Source organism: Xiphias gladius, chromosome 2 (assembly GCF_016859285.1).
Source record: "Xiphias gladius isolate SHS-SW01 ecotype Sanya breed wild chromosome 2, ASM1685928v1, whole genome shotgun sequence".
Taxonomy (NCBI): domain Eukaryota; kingdom Metazoa; phylum Chordata; class Actinopteri; order Istiophoriformes; family Xiphiidae; genus Xiphias; species Xiphias gladius.
In genome coordinates this window covers 4,061,372-4,081,101 of record NC_053401.1, presented here as the reverse complement: position 1 = coordinate 4,081,101, position 19,730 = coordinate 4,061,372, and the positions used below count along the sequence as shown (strand labels likewise).

Sequence of the window (19,730 nt, the reverse complement as noted above, 5' to 3'; positions counted from 1 at the left end):
AGGACTCAGAACAATAAAAACTACAGTAGGCAGGGATCTAAGCAGCCGATCCAAATAACAGCATCAATGAAACACCTGAGGTACAATAAGAAAACATGCGTAAACGAAAAACCCTGTAATTCACCTCTGCTACACGTGGCGCATCTATTCCAACAACAGTACATTTCTCAAACATGATTACATTACAGTTATTTACAAAAACAAAGGGCTGTTAAAATGTATTTTTAACATCTGTACCCAAAGTGGAGGTAAAAGACTCAGTATGCTGTGGAACAGGAGAAAAATTTTAAACAGTAACAGGATAATAGATTTCATTTGGTGGAACCAAATTTCTTAGTTTGCTTTACTGGAAGACGTGAACTTCATAGAGTATTATGAGGCACCATAAGTTAATCACAAACACATTTTAATATTGATTAAGAAACCCTGATAAGCGCGAAAGCAAGTTAAAGGGGTTGAACACTTTTCAAGGGGGAATTCTGTGGGTAATTAATTACATGCTTTTAAAATAAAAGGAACTGGCTGGTTACGATTTATGCCCACACGGATCTGACTAATTATACGTGAGGTATCATAATGGACGGCAGGTAAATTGTTAATTTTTATGTAAAGACTCTTGGTTTATCTCCGTTGCCTCTCTGTCTCAGCACAGAAGTTTTTGTTTTTTGGTTGGTTTTGAAGATCGCTGTGGAGATTTTTGTTTTCATTTAAAATCTTTAAGGTGGAGCGAGGCAGAACAGACGTGCAACAGATATCCCCTCACAGTTGCGTTTGCATGTGTCTCACACCCAGGACACCCCCTTAGTGGTTATCAACATCGTCACGTTTACGGACACAGCTGAGCTTTGTGACATTCGCTGTCTAAAGTCTCTGCAGTTTGTTTCTGTAACAGTTAAGTGCTGGCTGTGTGACTGAGCGGCTCGTTTGTAGGTAGTAGGTTGCTGGTCAGGTGGTCAGCGGGCTGCGATGCGAGTCATCCCCGGGTTCACGAAGGAGAAGTTTCTGAACATCGTCTGGTCGACGCTGTTGATCAGCGTCCGGTCGGCACACGACAGCCGAGGCTTCTCGTTGATGAACTCCTTGTCGAAGTTGCTGCAGTCACTGGGCGACGTCTGTGAGGGTAGAAGAAGAGTATTACAGTCGCTCAGACTGCGTGGATTTTTTTATTTTTTTTTACTTCCGACATAAAAAGAATCACTTGAATGAAAAGCTCAGCTAACTCTCAGGATTAGTGGGAAGACTTTGGTTAACAGTATTAAACTGGAAAAGGAGCTACCACAGATGAGACTGACACTATCTTTGTTTAGATTACAGAAATTCAAACACACATTTTTACGGCCGTAGGTTTTATCTACATTTTGCACTCCTGATTCTGCTGTATGTTCTCAGTTAATAATAAAGCACTAATGTGGGTGGAATGTGTCACCTTCTAGATAGTACATTTCCTTCTCAGGGTAGAAAATGACAAAATGATTATTTTAATTCAGTGATGTGCAGATTATTTTTCTAAACACGCTGTTGATTCTACATAATGTCACCCACTAATGAAAAATGCACATTATAATTACACAGAGGCCAAGGTTAAATTCTCAAGCTGCTTGTTTTATCTGACCAAAAGACAGTGAATTTGACGACGATCTAAAACGCGGAAAAGCAAAACCTATTAGCATGAGGCGGGGTGATGTGTGTATTCCAAGTGCCGTAACGAGACGTGTGTCTGCTGGCTCCTCCACCAGTGATCCATTTACTGAAGCAGTTCTCTAGATTTGAATATGTTACGCACGATTTTATCCAGATGTCGCACATGTTTTTAGTGTATTTCCAGGAAATTGGCAAGATAAAGTGTGTGTGTGTGTGTGTGTGTGTGTAGGTGTATTTGGGAGTTTTCATCAAGTGGGTCATGTCAAGGGGATCTAATAAGGTCACATTCGCGAGAGTCTCTGTTTTTCTTGGTATTTAAATGCTGCTACCCGGTATGTTTGTTTAATTGACTGGTCTGTTTCTGGCAAAGCAGACGCCTGTAAAAGGAAGTGGCAAAAAATGTAGAACAGACACACTGGCATGTAATTCGTTCAGACTAATTCAAACGCATATATATCATATATCAAACCTACAAAACATGGATGCGTCTCGTGTGTTTTTTTTGTTTTTTTTAAAGTTGTGTGTAGTCTGTACATAGACCCGGCCGTACTTACCAAGGTTGGCTTGAAGGGTGGCGCCACATGCCGTTGCTCCAGAGCGCTCCAGTCAGTGCTGCTGAAGAAACTGTGCTGCCTGATGTTTCCTTTCACTCCCAGCCGCTCCTCGGGCTCTCTGACGAACAGCTGCGGCACAAATACACCGGAGCCGAGGTTATTGACAATACGCGACTGCTGTACGTACATGTCCGCATACATACAGGCGCATGAGTTAGCTGGCGTCGCCGCTGAGAAGGAATTAACATCAGTCTTTTGGTGTTTCCTCTGCATGTCTTGCTTGGTAAAATTGAAAATCCCAATTGTTGGTGCAGTTTCAGAGTCGAGGTTTACAGAGATTTTAAGATGCAAATCCCAAAGGTCAGCCATGACTTTTGAGCAATGAGTTCCCTTATCTAGGGTTGATTTATTTTTTTATTTTTGGCACTGGTTTAATGATTAAAAGATCTTAATAATATCAGAACAAGCCTGAAAGTGTTTCAGATTTTGTTGTACAATGTAAAGTAGAGCTGTTGGAAAGAAAAAACAAACAAAAAAACTTCAAAGTGAAGTCTTTAAATTGTTTGTTTTGTCCAGTCATCCGTCAAAAATCCAAACATACTGAATTGACAATCATGTATGACCAGAAATGGAGAAAATCCTCAAATTTGAGCGAATGTTTAACACTTGGTTGAAAAACGACTGAATGAGGAATCAAACGATTATCAAGATAGTTGCCGATTCATTTTCTTTTAATCAACTAATCAGTTAATCCACTAATTGTTGATTGTTGTTAAATAAATAACCATAACTGAAAGCATTGTTGAACAAAATACTTTTGGAGATAGTAATTTCGAAGTGTTCCTACCAAAAAAAAAAAACATCATCCAAACAGTATTAAATTAACCAATTATGTCGTCCAAAAAGATGTGAAATACAGAATTACTGTTCCGTGGGATTAATTACTTCCCCTAATACCGCCACTCGTACGGCCATGTAAACACAAACACACAGCGTCTGACCTTGACTAAAATGTCCTTGGCGTCTTTGGTGAGCCAGCGGGGATAAACGGGGTTGTCCGTTCGTATGGACTGAAACAGCTCCTCTTCATCCCGGCCGTGGAACGGAGACTGACCGATCAGCATCTCGTAGAGCAGCACTCCGAACGACCACCAGTCCACCGAGCTGCTGTACTTCTGACCCAGCAGGATCTGATGTACATTCACGCGCACACAAACACATACTGTTAAAACGGACGGGTTATTGTGCCAAATTATTACACAGAGCTTGAGGGGTATTTTTAAAAAGTACATAACACGAGTTAAACATAGGCAACCTAAGGGAATCCCAAGAGAGCTACCCAGGAAGGGATATTTCTCCAACATCGTGATACACAGAGCTCAGTGCAGCAGGATTTGTCTGCCCTGAATGAGTGCGCGCGGTCACCTCAGGGGCGATGTAGTCGGGCGTCCCGCAGAAGGTGGAGGTCCGCAAGTCGTCCTGCATGTTTTCCTTGCACATGCCAAAGTCTGCTATCTTTATATGGCCCTCCGAATCCAACAGCACATTATCCAGCTTCAGATCTCTAGAGAGGAACCGGAGGACAAAGCAAGACGGGGGAAGCGAAATTAGGACTCAACAGTTCTCAGTTGGGCCTTCTGAATTTCGTTACATTACTTCTGGTTTATACTGAAACTTTTACCTGTAAATGATTCCTTTAGAGTGCAGGAACTGGAGCCCACAGATGATTTCGGCTGCATAGAAGCTGCAGAGAGAAAAAACGAAGAAGAGGAAAACATGGAGTATGTTACTTGTCCTTTTTTCCCTGCTTGTTTCCTCTCCTCCCTCACTACCATCTCTCTCCATGCATCAAGTTACTTGGAAGAAGAGAGAAAACTTAAAGGAAGTTGTACTAAGAGAAAAATTCACCCTATTTAAAACAGATCAACTTGGTTCAGAATGAAACAACGTTGAACAGTAGAAATGGTCAATCAGTATATTTCCTTTTTTTACATTATTATTTGTAACAGAAGAAAACAACAAAAAAGTGCAGGAAATGTGGAAACGGAGTCGACAAAGCTGGTCACTTGCAACACAAGTGGACTATCATGAAATGATACGTCACACCTTGACTTCCCTGATGTTAATGAAAGTTTGGGGAAAAGGCTCCAAGCATCCCAAACAGTACCATGCTACTGTCATGCCTCTTACAGGCATGTATTGAGTGAATACTGGAAGTTGTGGCCTTCGACTGGACACTTACGTGGATCTGTGCAAGTCAAACTTGTGGCAGCTCTGGATGTGGAACATCAGATCCCCTCCGTTCAGATACTCCATCACGAAGAACAGGTTCTCCTGGACACAGAAATGCAGAGGTGTCGGAGCTGTGGAGGTTTTGGAGTGAATGTCTACAGATGAGTTCTGAACGTCCAAAGGAGTACGTGGTTATTACCTTGGTCTGGAAGGTGCAGTAAAGGTGTGTGAGGAAAGGATTTTCCCAGGCTAAAGACAGGACCCTCCTCTCCACCATAGTGCACTCGACGTCATCGTCCATCAGGACCACGTCCTTTTTTAGAGCCTTGACTGCAAAAAACTGCCCGCTCTTTTTCAGCTCGGCTAAAAACACCTGAAAACACAGCAAGAACATCTGACAAACTGCCGGCATTGGACAGTTGGTATTTTTTCTTATCCGTTGCCTGTTGCCCCCCCATCCAGTGTCCCCTTTCTCACGCTGATTCTGTTGCAAAGAACCCTTGATGACGAATCAACAAGTCTGTAGTTTTCCGTGGAAACTGGCTGCACAAACAAATGTGACCACAGAGTCTCACATAGTGAAAGTGAGACTGAGGATGACTACGTTATCATGCTTTTATGAAAACCTAATGGAAAAAGTCTCTCCCTGAAGGTGTTCTTTTCTAACTACATATGTTGCAATAGTCTGCTCTATATTTGTAATTTTTCTCACCAGTGCTTCCTGGAGAAACTCTTCTGTTGCATTAGATAGTTGAATAACTAACACATCTGGACATTTTTTTTTTTTTTTGGTATTTGTAGGTTATTCTTCCCTCTAAAATTTTAACTAGTGCTGCAGAAAATCTAATGCTGAGAGATGCCAAATATTTACCCTCAGTGTTCTTTTTGTTGCGGTTACTATTTGCATTATGTTGCTCAGTTTTGATGTCAATCATGTTCCGTTCTTTGCTTTTCTTTTCTTCTGTCTATCAGATCACCTCCAGTACCTTGCCAAAGCTGCCCTTCCCGAGCATCTTATGCAGGACAAAGTCATCGATGGTGAATTTGGGTTGGTGATCCTTCCTTGGGACGGTGTACAGAGGCTCCTCCTCTATCGGTTCCTCAGTGACCGGCCTGCTGTCGTCTGTCGGTCCCTCCCAGGAAACACCCTGCAACTCTGTAAATAGAGGCATGTTCAGAAAACACAAATGAAAAAACCAGTACATGTTACTAAAAAAAAGACAGGTGTGATGCAAAGTTAGATTTTTAGAGCTCGTGTACCTTTGTTTGCAGGTGTAGCTGTGCCCGATGAACCCATCACTAACCCAGACGGAGCTCGGACCACTCCTGGCTGGCCAACACCTACTGGACCTTCTCGACCAATGATGTCGCTTTCCCTGATGCATCTGGCCTGAAGGTTAAAGGTAGGACCAGCGTCAGACGATCAGATGATCCAACGTTTATTTTCATGACAGAATATTTCAAATAATATCTTCAGTCTTTTCCCCCCTGGATTTAAATTTTTAACTGGGCATCAAAGTCACTAAAAACAGCATATAAACTTTTTTTGAGACACCAAAACTCTCCATTAAAATCCGTCACCAGGAAGATGAACAATTTAACAGAACTCCTCACAACCATCCTAAATGTTTCACGCTAAGGTTCGGGTTAAATGTGCGTGGAGTGCGTAATTTGAAAGGGTAAATCAATAATCCAACTCAGTGTAAAACAGAGGAAAAGGCCTCTTCATTAATGACTGTGTGTCTGACCTGCTGTTTGCTCTCAATGATGGCCAGAGCTTCAGCCATCAGCTTTTGGTTGACCCCACAGAGGTTGGCTACCTTCTTCTGGCATTTATGATGGACGTTCATGCTACATTCTGCACGGAGAAGATAGCATAGATAGCAAGAAAACCATTGGAAACTATAACCAAAATAACACTATTTAATACTATGTGATACGCTACCTTGCTCCACAGTGTGAAGAGTGAGTTGTTGAATCAAATAGACGATACGTTATCCTCCAGTTCAGAATAAGGGAATATAGTAATATACTGTGACAGCCAGGGAAGAACTAACAGTGACATATTGCTTATTTTTGCTGGTAGTCGATGTTTCATTTTGTATTTACAGTCAGGCTCATAATACATGTTTCTGATTGTACCTCCACATATTTTCACATTTTTGTGATATGACAGTTTTTTTGAAAAGAGGCCGTAAAAGTATCGAGAAAAGATAAAGCAAGATAAAGTACTTTTTTTTTTTTTTTTTTTTTTTTTTTTCCTCCTGCTGGCCAAAGACTTGCTTCAAGTATTTTTGTTAGAAAACTTGATGAGCGAGATTTTCACCTTTGGTATTGCTTGCACACACTCACATAGTGTGTGTGCAAGCGATAACAAAACTAACGCCTCACACAGACCACTGCATCAGTGTGTTGGCTTGTAATGGAAAAGTGATTAATTTCACATGGAATGCTGTTCTTCCCACCTGCTGCGGCAGCTGCAGTTTGTTTCTGGTTGATCATCCCAACACATGCAAAGAATTGAGTTCATATTTCTGACCGGAAATGTTGAAACATCTGCTGCTATGGCAGCTGTTGGAAGTATCATGTTGTGGACTATATTATTATTATTGCGGTCTGGTAAAAACCATGTCTTTCCAAATTTGACGTTTTAGAATTTTGCAGAAAAACCAAGGGATGAAAGGTTTTTGTTTTTTTTATGGATTGGGAAAACTTGTCTGGCTCTTATGTTACATAAACCATATAAAAAACCCACAGACATCTGGTACATTTCCTCTTTGGATTTTTTGGAAGGGAAGGGGTCCCTCCCCTGTTGCTTCTATCTGATCTGTGGCTCTAAGGATAGACGATGTTGTGCGTGCACTGCTGTAAATTTGCATATTCGCACTTTAGCAAATGGCTTACAACTGTGATCTCTGTACACGTATATTATATACTGAAAAACTACGCAGCGCAGCTACAGTACACGCTGTGCCAATATAAACTTACTAAAACTCTGTACAATGAATCTGGAATCTTAAATTGGACTGTCTGAAAATTGTCTCTTCACAAAGCTGGAAAAAAGTTGCTGTTTTTAAATTCCAGAGATGTTCTATTCAAAATATCTATTACTCTACTAGTTATTTCTGGCAGTTTTTTTCCCCCCTCATAGTTATACACAGCTACCTGCAGCCACGTCAGTTAGATTCTTTGTAAGCTCTGCTGTACTGTGTAATATGGACGGCAAATTTCAAAAAGCAACAAATATGAGCTTTTGCTTCATGGCAACAGGACACAAGATTCTTTTAGGCTTGCTGCAATGAGGCACGGACGTGTCTTGGATTAACACCAAGCGAGGTGTACCCTTAACCCTACAAGACACAGGTCCAGTACCTCAACACGGCGAGCTGCGTGAAATCATAAACCACAGAAATCATAAAGCTCCCGCCTCTCACCCTCACATTTGAGCCCCTGCTTGGCGAGCCCCCACAGCAGAGTCCCGCAGTGTTCACAGAAGGTGGGGCTTTTGTAGTTGTAGACTTTAAACCTATGGGGCATGTCGATTTTGAAGCGCTCCTTGTGGATCTGCAAAACACAGTGAAGAAGACGGCACATCATACACCTTACCCCGGAGGCCCCTAGGGCCGGTTTAGCCTTGCAAACAGGCTTGCAGGACGTTAGGATAGAAACAAACAGAGCCAACAGCTGACCAAAAAAAAAAAAAAATTCATTTAGTAGAAACACTTCCTTTATCCAAACAGTGGGTGGCAGGTCTGTCGTTTATACTGTGTATTACAACATGAGGTTTTGCATTCCCTTTTGGATTCATGACTTCAGCAGGCATGTGGCTGAGGAGGAAGTGAAACAAGAGCGAGAAGATAAAAGCAGCAAATGAGACAAGACAAGAACGTCTGGTGTCATTCTTTTATGAGATGACAACTTGATTAGTAAGCATTACAACCACAGGTTTACAGATCTTTTACACATACTGTATCAGCAACAGCCGCATTTAACCTTGACAGCTCGTAAGAAAGAGGATGCTGTCATTGAGCAATTTACTGTACGTGAAACAACGTGTGTGTGTAAAATCAGTGTGAGGCAGATACTTACCATTGTTTCTTTGCTGTTCACGGCTGAACCGGTGCATTTGGCGATGACTTTGTCTATGCATTTTTTGTGGATGGCTGCATTGCACTCTAAAAGGCACAAAGAGGACAGGGTCAGGCACATGGGAGAGGGAGCAAAGCATCAACGGCCACCCAATGTGTCAGTGGAAAATAAACTGACACTCACGTCTGCACTGGTAACCCTGCTTGTTAAGACCCCTGTAGTGGAGAAGAACAGGTGAAATGACTAATACGATAATGAAGAACATGACTAATTTGGTGATTTATGATATCTCAGTCTGTTGCGTACCAGACGAACTCTTTGCAGACAGAGCAGAAGGTCGGTTGAGGGAAGAACGTGGCGCTGAACTCGTGACATTTGACGACGTGAACCTTGGCCTGTTTGATGGCACCGCGTCGATGATGGAGGGCGAACAAACCGTCCCGCTCCTGTTCGGAGTCGGGGTCTCCCTCAGTGTGACCTGCAGCATCTGAAACGCATCACAAAACCTTTTATTTCAAAAGGAAAACAAAACAATGCAAAAGACATCGTTGAGCTCGGTATTCTGTGGACAGGGTCATGGCCTATTGCCAAGAAGGTTTCACACTTACTGCAGGTTCCTCACCTTTTGTGGATTGACAAGTTTTTCTTACATATATCAGAGTTTCATTTTTACCAACGTGTTAATCTAGACCGTCTCATATGGATGAGACAGTCTTCTCTGTTTCAGCCCCACTTTATGATCCAGACCAATAATTTTTGCAGTTTAACGTAAAAACCTTGCTTTTTGTTTTATGAAATGATGTGAGCTTCAACTCTGAAATTATCCAGTAAATCGCTAGCCCCAGTGTTTCATATTAACACGACTGCAGCAATACTTCAAGCGTGAGAAAATGAAGCTGTAAACTTTAACGATATGTTTAACGATATTTGACAGATTGGTAAAATCTGCATTGAATTCAGGGTTAACCCCTGAAAACTGGTTACCAGAGGTGATAAGTGCCTATAATCATAATTTTGATCTCTACTGGACTCAGCGTTCACTGAACCATGACAAATTGTGGATTGTTTGAAAGCTCTAAGTTTCCCGATTCTGTTCGTGCAGAGCATTTTAGGATCCCCACATGACCGCAACAGCTGTTGAAACAGAACTGGTTCAGACATGTGTCTATGGTCCAAAGTGTTTTCCACACAAAAGGTCCAACTACAGGGCTGGAATTCCCTTTTCTATGCCAAAAAGATTGGTGAGGCCAAAAAAAAAAAAAAAAGAAACGTTAGATTTTAACCATGTCTGTGCCTCTGTAGCTTTGTTCAGTATCTCTTCTAATCATTCTGACTTTTTGGTTGAAAAAAGAAGAGTGACCTTTATATTTTGGGTACATTATTTTTTCTTTTTTGGCTTGTGTACAAAAATGGGAATGTGTGGTAATGGATAAATCACTGCGCAGTGAATCTATTGTATGATGAATCAATCAATCGCAGAGCTGAGCTCAGCATTCGACATGTTGTGTGTCCTGCTGTTGTTTTTCAGTGGCTACTGTAACATCTGGCTAAGAGACAAGAGTTGAAAAGTGGTGTTTTGGCTAGCGCCAGCGCATTTACAGTGATGTTGCTCAATGAAAAACGCTGCAGGAATCCCTGACATTAAAAGAACACTTCAGCATTTCGGGTTGTACACTTATTTGCTTTTTCCAAGAGGTGAGATGAGAACATCAATATCAGCCTCATGTCTGTGCATCGAGCGTGGAGTTGGAGCTTGGACGTGTCCAGCGTAGCTTAGCATAAAGACTGGAAGCAGGTGGAAACACCTAGCCAGGCTCAGTACAAACTTACAAAAAAACATTGCCAACCAGGACCTTCATAGCTGTCTCATTGACACACTCTATACTGTTCTGTTAAACCCTTACACGAGCAGAAATGTGAACATAAATAGCAATTTATGTTTTTGGGGGGAGCTATGTGCGAAAACTATCGACGAACAACAGTTTCTCGACGAGGTCACCTGGGGTGCCACTCACAATCACGGCACCTGACTGTTGATGGTCAGGAAATAGTTCCAGCTCACAACTACCCCTCAGTCTCAGTGCTTGACACACAGACAGTGAGACTGTCCTGTACAGTTAGAGAACAGTAAGACAATGTGTTACATTCGCACAGCATGTCTCTTTGTATGTAATCGAGGAGGAAGTTGCGCAGATCAAACTGTCACAGCGTACCAGCCGCTCTCCCACCTGTTGTTCCGAGCAGTGATTTCCGATTTGCCGGCCTCTAAATATAGGAACATGAGATGGCTCCTTCCTTTTGGTTCTCAGTGGCTTCTCAGGACTTGGCATCGTGTTAATGTCAGGAAAGCACCAGTGAAAGGGATCTTAACACAAAGCGAACACATGTCCATCTGCCTTGCTTAGAACCAGCAAGGGGTCAAAACTCTTTATTTTTAGTTCGAGAAAACGTAATTAGGCTGGGATGATTAAGGCACATTAAAACACACAAAGGTGCCAGCAATACAGGCTTTGGATGATTTCTCACCTTTTATGATCACATTAACTATATTTATACAGTATTTCACCAGTTTTCAACCCAAAACATTCAAAATATTCCCTCAAAAATCTCAGAACTGTCAAATTAAAGCATTTAAAAAGATTAAATGATAGAATCTGAAGCTGCAAAACCATGTTTTTTACAGTATATTGTAGTTGCTATAACTGATAGAGGGGCAGAAGGTTTGAGCGACTCACCGCTTTTCTCCAGGTAATATCTGGCCTCCATCAGCAGGCGACCCTGTGGCTTCAGCTCCAGCTGAAACAAAAAGAAACAGACTGAAACAAACGTAATATCTTAGAACAGGAAATAATGAGAAAAATCATCATGAGATGAGAAAAAAAACACTGAGAATAAAAAAGGGAAGTATGTGGATTCAGGGTTGTGATGCATGGGCTGTGAGAAATGGTGTAGGTCATGCTGCTCCATTGAGACAGACAGACTGTCTGGCACCTAAAAACGCACATGCACATGCACATACACATACAGACTAGGAAGAAAGGTCAGTCACAGAATTTTATATATTTGACTTAATTCATCCATCTATTTCTTATTTTATTTTGTTTGTTAGTTTTGATAGACGAGACAGCTGGCGTGACGCATCTGTTCCCACTTAAAGCCAGGTCTTTCCAGGCGGAAAAAAATTCTCTGGTACACAAGAAGTGCTGTGTTGTTCTTTTCTTATCAATTAAAAATATATTGAGAAACAACCTGGACTCGAACTGGGGACGACGAAGCGTTCTGGTGCACTCTGGGAAAAAATAGAGGGATCAGATGCTACAGTTTCCATTTTGTTTTAAGCTGCTGGGAGTATCGTATCGTCATAACAAGCTTTGTTTTCTCATGATCCCGCAGTAATTATGTCACGATCACAGCACAGGCCAAAAATGGTCCATTGTGATAATTCGATCAAAACACTCAATATTCTGGTTGACTGTGGTGTAAACTGGGTGTCTGTGAGAGGAAGGTTTGTCTGACCCCGAGATCACAAAACAGTCGTTAGATAATCACGAGAAAATGAAGGTTGTTATTCAGTACAGGTGACCAAGACATAAAAAATTATTTATATACAGACAGGTACATCCATTGCCTTTCCTGGCCTTCTGTACAAAATTTATTCGATAAAGAAGAAATCTAAATTAAAAAAAACTGCTATCAAGTTTTAATCGAGATACAGCATAGGCTTTTCCACGGCAGATATTTTGAAGCATCGCCGCGGTAGAAGCACAAGTGTGGCTAGTAACAATAGCAATGGCTGCACTCCAGTGATGTGTTTCAAAAAGTTGTTTTAAGAAAAAAAAAAAATTCTTTGTGCCAAAAATGGAGACAGTGTTTTTTTTTAATGACTTAAAGGGATTACCCCTTTTAAACATTTGGTCTTTTGACCCAAAAGTGAGTCTTCCCATCTGGACTTTGCCAGAATAGCCAAAACAGCCGGCCTGTGAACGCACATCCCACAGCACTAACCCAGATCTCCAGCTTGCCGTTCTCCTTCTTGCAGCGTGTTGCCAGCAAGTCCAAAGCCACGGTGGCCTCAGACTTCAGCTCCGCTGTCCGGTCCTTCACCATCACGTGCATGATGCGGCCGCGGTGGATGTGGGCGTCGAACGTGCTGCTCCACGGCGGGTACATGGTCGGCTTCTTCTGCTTGTACACTTGCCCCTTTTCTGTAAAGAGAGAACATACAGCGACAAGAAAAGACGCCTCTTTATTAGCAGGAAAGATTCTTTTACTTGAATTTTTCTCAGCAACAGACAGGAAATGAGATGAAAGTAAAGCTCCAATTTCACTTTGACTGTCATTTCAATACCTAGAAATCTTGTGCGACAGCAAATTAAAATTCTCACTGCTACTGGCAGAGTAGGAAACGTGCCCTGATACATATCATTCCTCTGTACCATAGCGCTCCGTTGTTGTCCAAAAAACTATCACACACTGTTGGCTTTGGTCTTTTTATGGCATTTGTTGACCATAACAAAAGTATAGAATATCACCAGCCATATCCTTTCGCAGCATTTGACTCGCAAGTTTTGATTAATAACATCCGCAAGATGGAGAAGGTTTTCCTGCCAGAGACGAAAACCGACACCAGGAGTTAATCTTGGCGAATAGGATGAATGCGCAGGGTGTCGCTCTCGGTGGAGCAGATGTTCTTTTACGGTCCGAAGCTGTAATTTAAAGCTAAATCCTGGACTTGGGTTTGGTTAAAATATGGTTATCTTGTGCCGAGCGACTGGTTGAACGCTACTAGATGTTACCTGTCCAGCAGACCTTTTATGATCATCGTCTCACGGTGTTGATATATGTTCAATCGCATCAAATGGTCTAGGGGATGGGGGTGGGGGGTGCCACCATCCTGGGCCTTGATAATTGACATCTGTTGGTTTTTTTTTTTTTTTTTTCTTCTCTTCTCCCACTGCAATAACATCCCATGTATCCACTTACATAACAGCCACATGCCGTCCTGCTGCTTCAACAATAAAGCCTACTAAGCTTTTCACTCCCAATGTGATCTACGGCCTTCTCCATCATCATCGGCTCAGCACTTGTCTGTCCACCGGCCCTGCCAGCTGCCATCTGTGCTGATTAAAGCACCCAGAGAAGGGAAATATGCTGTTTTCTCCTCAGACACATAGGCTACATCAGACTTTGTGTGCGATTGGGGTTTTTTTTTTTTTTTTTTTTTCTAGAGTAAGTTTCCTTGCGACGTTATGCAGAGTGAGAGGTGACATGTTTTGGTGTCACCTAGTACTCAGTCAGTTCCTGTGGTGTTCTTTGAAAAAGTACTAAGGTAGCATTTAGACTTCGGTGTGATCATCATGTCTCTGCTGTCTCTACTACATCAAAGAAGATTACGTGTTCCTCTTTTTATGTACTGTAGGTGTATTATCAAAGATGTTTAGTGGAGACATTGAATTAGATTTTGTTTGAGTGCTTAAAACTTTAAGCCAGCTCTAGTATGTTTATGCCTAAGCAGGACTAACAGGTCCTGATTGTCTCCAGTCATTAAACAAAATATAAAATCCCTCCATTAAAGCAAGTCTATGTGAGTATTTGAGCTCCAAAGCCTTGGCTCAGCTGGACTGCCACAACTAAATAGCTTTCTAAAAGTGGAAGTTAACCAAGAAAGGCCCAGAGTTTGATTACAGAGTTGAGCTGTCGAACAGGTTTTTCCATTAATGCAGGGGGATATATCTCCACACCCAAAAAAAAAAAGGAGAAACGGTAGTAAAAAAAAAAAATAGCAATCATCACAGACCTCTGTTGAAACTTATGTACTTATGGGCTTATGTACAGCGTTGTGTAACTGTAAGTATAGCTACAGAGCTACATTCACTTATTTAAAAAAAAGGCTTCTGTTCAGAAATTCAGTTTTTCCTCAAGTCAAAATGCCCACGAAAAGACCAAACCAGCAGTAAATTTATTCTACCAACCAGTGCCATATTAAAGCCTGGCCCTCTTTCCCTGTGCCATAGAGCTCCACTGTTGTCCAAAAACTCTCACAAATGTTTCAGTGAGTCACACTGTTGCACTGGGTGACATGTTCCTTCATTACCATGAACACACACACACACACACACACACACACACACACACACACACACACACACACACACACACACACTGTAGTTTATTTTGACTCAATCCCACACACACACACACACACACACACACTGTCCTGGTGCTGGAAAAGCACACTAGAGCGCACCCGAATGTGGATTAATTCGCCACTCAAAATAGTCCCCAACAAATTTACACTGTTTACTCCTGTTTGAATGGCGTTTGCTACGAAGTAGCTGTTCCATGACTTACCCTTTTTATGACAATGAAACCATGTATATGTGAGCTGTTCTTGAAGACGCCAATGGGCTTGGGAAGCAAAGCCAGAAGGCACAGAGAGACACGTTGTTGGTTGGCTGGTTGGTCTGTTAATGGGATTTGTTGACAGTAACAAGTAAAATATGCCAGCCTTGTGTTATTATAGACAACAACAACTACTGTGTTTATTTGATACCTTGGTGCATAATTGGTCTTTTCTACTTCTGCTATTTAAATGATAATAATCCCTATTTTAAATCCTAGTAAACTTCATTTCACTGGGATAGACAGGAGCAGAGAGAGGTGGTGAGAAGTTGAATTTTGGCCAATTTTAAGTGACGAAGTTAACGCTTACAGTATTTTTCAAAACAAAAAAAAACAGTCTTTCAATGTATTTGTGTATATGACTCGTGCTTGGCAGTGTCTAAACAAAAAGACCTAAAAGAGCCTGAACACTTTGTAGAGGACTTCAGAGGGAAGCTGTTTATCGAAGCTTTCCATCACTTTGATTTGGAGATGAAATCAGCTCCAGTGAGCCAAAATGCCTGATGGGAGCTATCTTTTTTTTTTTTTTTTTAATTCCACCAACCCCCCCCCCCCCCCCAACCTGCGAGTTTCTCATCATCAGCTCTTGATTTCACAAACTCAGCATGGTGCCAGTCAGCAATGATTCCATCATAAACATTGAAACCACTAAAGCTTAGCTTCTTTGATGTACAGTAACGTGCCATTAGGGAGACAGGGAGGGAAAATCTAGAATTGTTTATATTTTCTTTTAAATATTTCCCATATTTAAAGATGGCGAATGTCCTCTCACATCATGGCAGTTTCAGTACAGTATTGTTTACTGTTAGGTCTCCAGTGCTTTTCTTGCTCCAAGTCAGTGTCATCCAGCCCTGAAAATTATCAATCTCTATTAACGTGATGTCAACTAAAATGAACCTATTGTCCCTCCAGTAAGTCAGTGGAGTGTAAGTGAAATACGTGCGCGCGCACACACACACACACACACACACACACACACACACACAGAGTCTTTCTCTGCTGCCTCGTAGGACCAGTCTTGTGGTTTTAAAGAAGAGGAAAAGAAACATCAGAACCCTCCTTTTTCCTCTCAGTGACACACTGTTTTTAGCTCTATCCTGAACTCATATTCACCAGTGGTTAAAGATAGCCAGATGCAAAACAAAGATATCGGCTGTGAGTCCTTTATCGCGCTGGGAAGTTTCCCAAAGTTGTGACACTGGTGGGAATAGACAACCACAATGAAGATCTTGAAAAATGAAGGATATGGAGGCTCACTATTTATATTAAAAAAAAAAAAAACGCACTGTCTTCATCTGTTGTTGAATTACTTTTGCACTACTTCTACAATTCTATATTTATCCCACACACCCATCGTTGTTGCTTTACTAAACAGAAACGCATCACTTCCTGGGTGGCAGAGGAATTTTTTTTTTTTTTTTTTTTTTCTTTTCCCCTCCCCTGAGAAAGCTCTAGTGAACATATGGTGCTTACAGGAGCAAATGTAAAAGCTTTAATGAACTGACAGTAATGTATAAAGGATGTAAATTCCAAAAAGGGTCTTTTACATTTGTAAACACATCATAATGTATACAGATGAAACACTATTCTTTGTAAAGGGTGGAAATGACACTGCACCAGTGATTTCCCTGAATAACTGATTAGTCGTTTTGTCAACAAAATGTCAGAAGATAGCAAAAAAATGCCAATTAATCAAAGTTTCCCAGATCCCAAGGTGTAATGTCTTCGGATTGCTTGTTCTGTCTGACCAACAGTCCAAAACATAAAGATATTCAGTTTACTGTTATATGAGATGAAAAAGAGCTGCAAATCATCACATCTGAGAAAATCTTGGTAGTAGGGAACTGTGTTGCGTCTTTGCTTGACAATTGACTGATCCGTTAACAAAGTAATTGCCAATTAATTTTCTGTTGAAATTAATTGAAAAACTGTGTCAGCTCTAGTTTGTAACCCATGACACACTTCCTATTTATTAACATAGTTGTGTAAAAATGCTCGATTGGATTGTTTGAATTTAGATTCATGTCTTCCCAGAGGCAGCCGGCGTGCTACCATCTTGATCAATGTCACAATAAACATGTACCTAATCAATTATCCGCACATTAGAATTGGACGACGCTGACTAGACCACAACTGGTTGTCAGTAAAAGGCAAACAAAGGCTGAGATGTTGGTCTAACTCAGATGACACCACCAGCAGTGATGAAACAGTTACTCGATGAATCGATTAATCATTCGACAGAACAATGAATCGCCAATAATTCCAATGATTAATTGTTTATGTCAGAATAAACACCAAACATTCTCTGCTTCTTAAGCTTCTTCATTTTGAGAGTTTACTGCATTTCTCTCTTTTTACATAACTGTAAACTGAATATCTTTGGGTTTTGGGCCTGTTAAAGATGACATCTTGGGCTCTGGGAAACTGTGATCGGCATTTTTCACTACTTTCTGACATTTCATAAACTAAATGATTAATTGATAATGAAAACAATCATTAGTTGCAGGCCTAATCACTAAAACCAATGATATAACCACAATCTTGTTATAAACACCTATCTGTTTGTTTCTACATATATATTTATATATACGTTTAAAACACACACACACACACACAAATAAGCCCAAACAGTCACTAACCTGTGTCAATGGCCTCTTTCATGTAGACAGCACAGTATGGGTTCAGCACCTCCTCATGGTAGGCCAGACCAGGATCAATCTCAAAGTTGGAGAAGCCAATCCGCAGAAAAGGCGACATGGCTCCAGACTTTTACTTAGATATATATTTTAAAAAAAACCTTCCAGGAAACCTTACAACGATGCCTTCTTTGCAAAGCAGTTTCAACCAACGAGATTTGTCAGATTTTTGGAAACGGCTCCTTTGTCGCTGTCAACCACTCTTTTCCTCCAGAGGAAAGATGGGCTGGCAAGCAGAGGAGGAGGCTCGCCGTTTTCCGCCCTTGATGCTTTTACACAACCTGTGAGAGAGAGAGACGAAGAAGAAGGAGAGAGAGAGAGATCATCAACCGTGACATTGCAAACAGAAAACTCTAAACTTTTGACTGCTGTCAAAGCCGGGTTTTAAACCAAATGAACAACAAAACATCTCCCCGTATGGACTCCTCGGACAGAACAAAATCTAATCAACAGTGCTTGCTATGTGGGGACAGGAAAATGTTTGTGCTGTTGGTCACAACTGAAAACCCAAAGCAAGTTAACAAACCAGCCTTCTGAACCTCAATGCAACTAAAATAAAAACCACCCATACCTTCAGGACTTGTAAACACCAGCTGTCACACTTGGCAGAGCCTTTGGGCACCTCGTAAAAATAAAATAAGTTCTTCTTTGTGGGATCAACCATTTAAAATATCAAAAGTAAAACACTTGCGCTGCCTGTACCGCAGCAGTTTTGATGTCGGCGTCTTCGACTCTGTGACGGTCGCTGTGATATTTGAGGCCTGCCGGAGAGGTTGTGTGTGTGTGTGTGTGTGTGTCACTCCCAGCAGTGGAGAGGAGGTGACTATTAATAGAGCTGAAATACTAAACGCAGATGGGGGAATACACCGCGGCATGCGCCTGACCCTGCAATACTTGTTTTCATGGTCGTCATCGTCAGAAGCTCACCTCCTTTACCCTAACTCTCACTGACCCTGAATCAGTGGTGCCATGTGGTGAGAGAGACATAGAAACGTATACAGGAGTTACATGACATGTTCACAGTGAGCCAATATATTGTGCTAACCTTCAACTTCCTTATACAGAGTATTTAAATTATTATGCCCTAGAAAATGTAAGAATTCAGACCTTGGTGCAGGAAGTTGTCATCATCAGGGTAGGGAAACAGAATTTTGATTCGGGGACACTAAAGTGGCTTTAGGATTACTGTAGCAGCATTATAAGTGACATGCCCTTCCAGTAGATGTCAAAAAACTACACACGATGTAAAATGTTCCCTTTGTCACTATGAATGTTAATGTTTTGTGGTGCTTGATCTAAGGTTTGTCAGTTGGCTTTTGGGTAGTTTAAAGCTGCACTGATCCATATTTTCACATTTTACAATGGATCAAATGACTGTGTGTAATTTGAGAGGGGTTGCACGTAGTGATTAGCTCTCAGAGAATTAATCCCCTCAGCTCTTTGGAGCGTTTAAGCATCTTGTTACAGTTTTTAAATATCACTGCTTTTCAGATTGATTCGCTCTCACTGCTCTCATAGCTTCGTTTCCAGCAGCAGCGGACGGCTCGCTGTTTTTACATCATGTACAGATATTAACAGCAAACGTCTTGGGCAGGTAGCATGGAATAAATGTAACAGTGCTTTGTAAGAAGTACGGTCGCATCGGAATTTCCCAAAGCTCAGAATCGGCATCTTCGAATTGTCCTCTTTGTCCAACCAGTAGTCCAAAACCCCAAAGTGCTCAGTTCAATATGACAGAAGACAAAGAAAAACAGCAAATATTCAGATCTGAAAAGCTGCAAACAATTAATTATGTGAAATTTTGCTTTAAAAAAAAAAGACCTGTATTGATTCATCAATCATCAAAAAAGTTGCAGAAACGATGTCGATGGAATAATCGACTTGTTTCAGCTCTGGTACGAAGAAATATTACAATGCGTGCACCATCAAATGGCGATAGGTGGGATGGCGGTGAAGTAGGAGTAGTAGGCTACTCACAATCAAAAAGAAAAAAGTTTCCTACCCTTTTCACCTTTCACATTTGTGTTTTTTTTTTTTTTTTTTCTCTTTTTCCACTTCTGAGTGCCTCCTGCACTTTCAAAAGGCAAGCCGTTGTAGAGTGCCTATAGTGGTATAG

The 19,730-nt window shown here is 41.3% G+C and overlaps 1 protein-coding gene and 1 long non-coding RNA gene across 3 annotated transcripts in view; one reads left to right on the top strand and one right to left on the bottom strand.

The window, feature by feature from the left end:
- Positions 1 to 10: 10 nt before the first annotated feature.
- Positions 11 to 17,821, bottom strand: prkcq (protein kinase C, theta). 2 transcript variants are annotated; one of them, XM_040148337.1, is made up of 17 exons: positions 17,558 to 17,821; positions 12,522 to 12,721; positions 11,252 to 11,312; positions 8,823 to 9,003; positions 8,700 to 8,731; positions 8,517 to 8,602; positions 7,862 to 7,991; positions 6,175 to 6,285; positions 5,688 to 5,846; positions 5,414 to 5,583; positions 4,627 to 4,800; positions 4,438 to 4,529; positions 3,877 to 3,939; positions 3,621 to 3,759; positions 3,197 to 3,385; positions 2,196 to 2,324; positions 11 to 1,112 (listed from the first exon to the last, which is right to left on the bottom strand). In XM_040148337.1, the coding sequence occupies exons 1-17, from the start codon at positions 17,673 to 17,675 to the stop codon at positions 954 to 956; spliced, it is 2,193 nt and encodes a 730-aa protein (XP_040004271.1). In that variant the 5' UTR covers positions 17,676 to 17,821; the 3' UTR covers positions 11 to 953. The 2 variants fall into 2 exon arrangements, with proteins under 2 accessions (XP_040004271.1, XP_040004262.1); XM_040148328.1 differs by having other exon boundaries at positions 5,688 to 5,817; positions 6,176 to 6,285; positions 17,558 to 17,675.
- Positions 5,725 to 19,730, top strand: part of LOC120801409 — a 42,798-nt gene continuing 28,792 nt past the window's right edge. The window contains exon 1 of the long non-coding RNA XR_005709096.1: positions 5,725 to 5,830. This is a non-coding gene — a long non-coding RNA (uncharacterized LOC120801409). The remainder of the gene's footprint in view (positions 5,831 to 19,730) is intronic.

Excerpts from the sequence above, each read along its gene's own strand:
- prkcq (XM_040148337.1), bottom strand. The coding sequence starts at position 17,675 with ATGTCGCCTTTTCTGCGGATTGGCTTCTCCAACTTTGAGATTGATCCT. Across the intron at positions 8,732-8,822 it reads GTCTGCAAAGAGTTCGTCTG|GGGTCTTAACAAGCAGGGTT; the intron begins GTACGCAACAGA and ends TCTCCACTACAG. Across the intron at positions 3,760-3,876 it reads TCTAAAGGAATCATTTACAG|AGATCTGAAGCTGGATAATG; the intron begins GTAAAAGTTTCA and ends GTTCCTCTCTAG.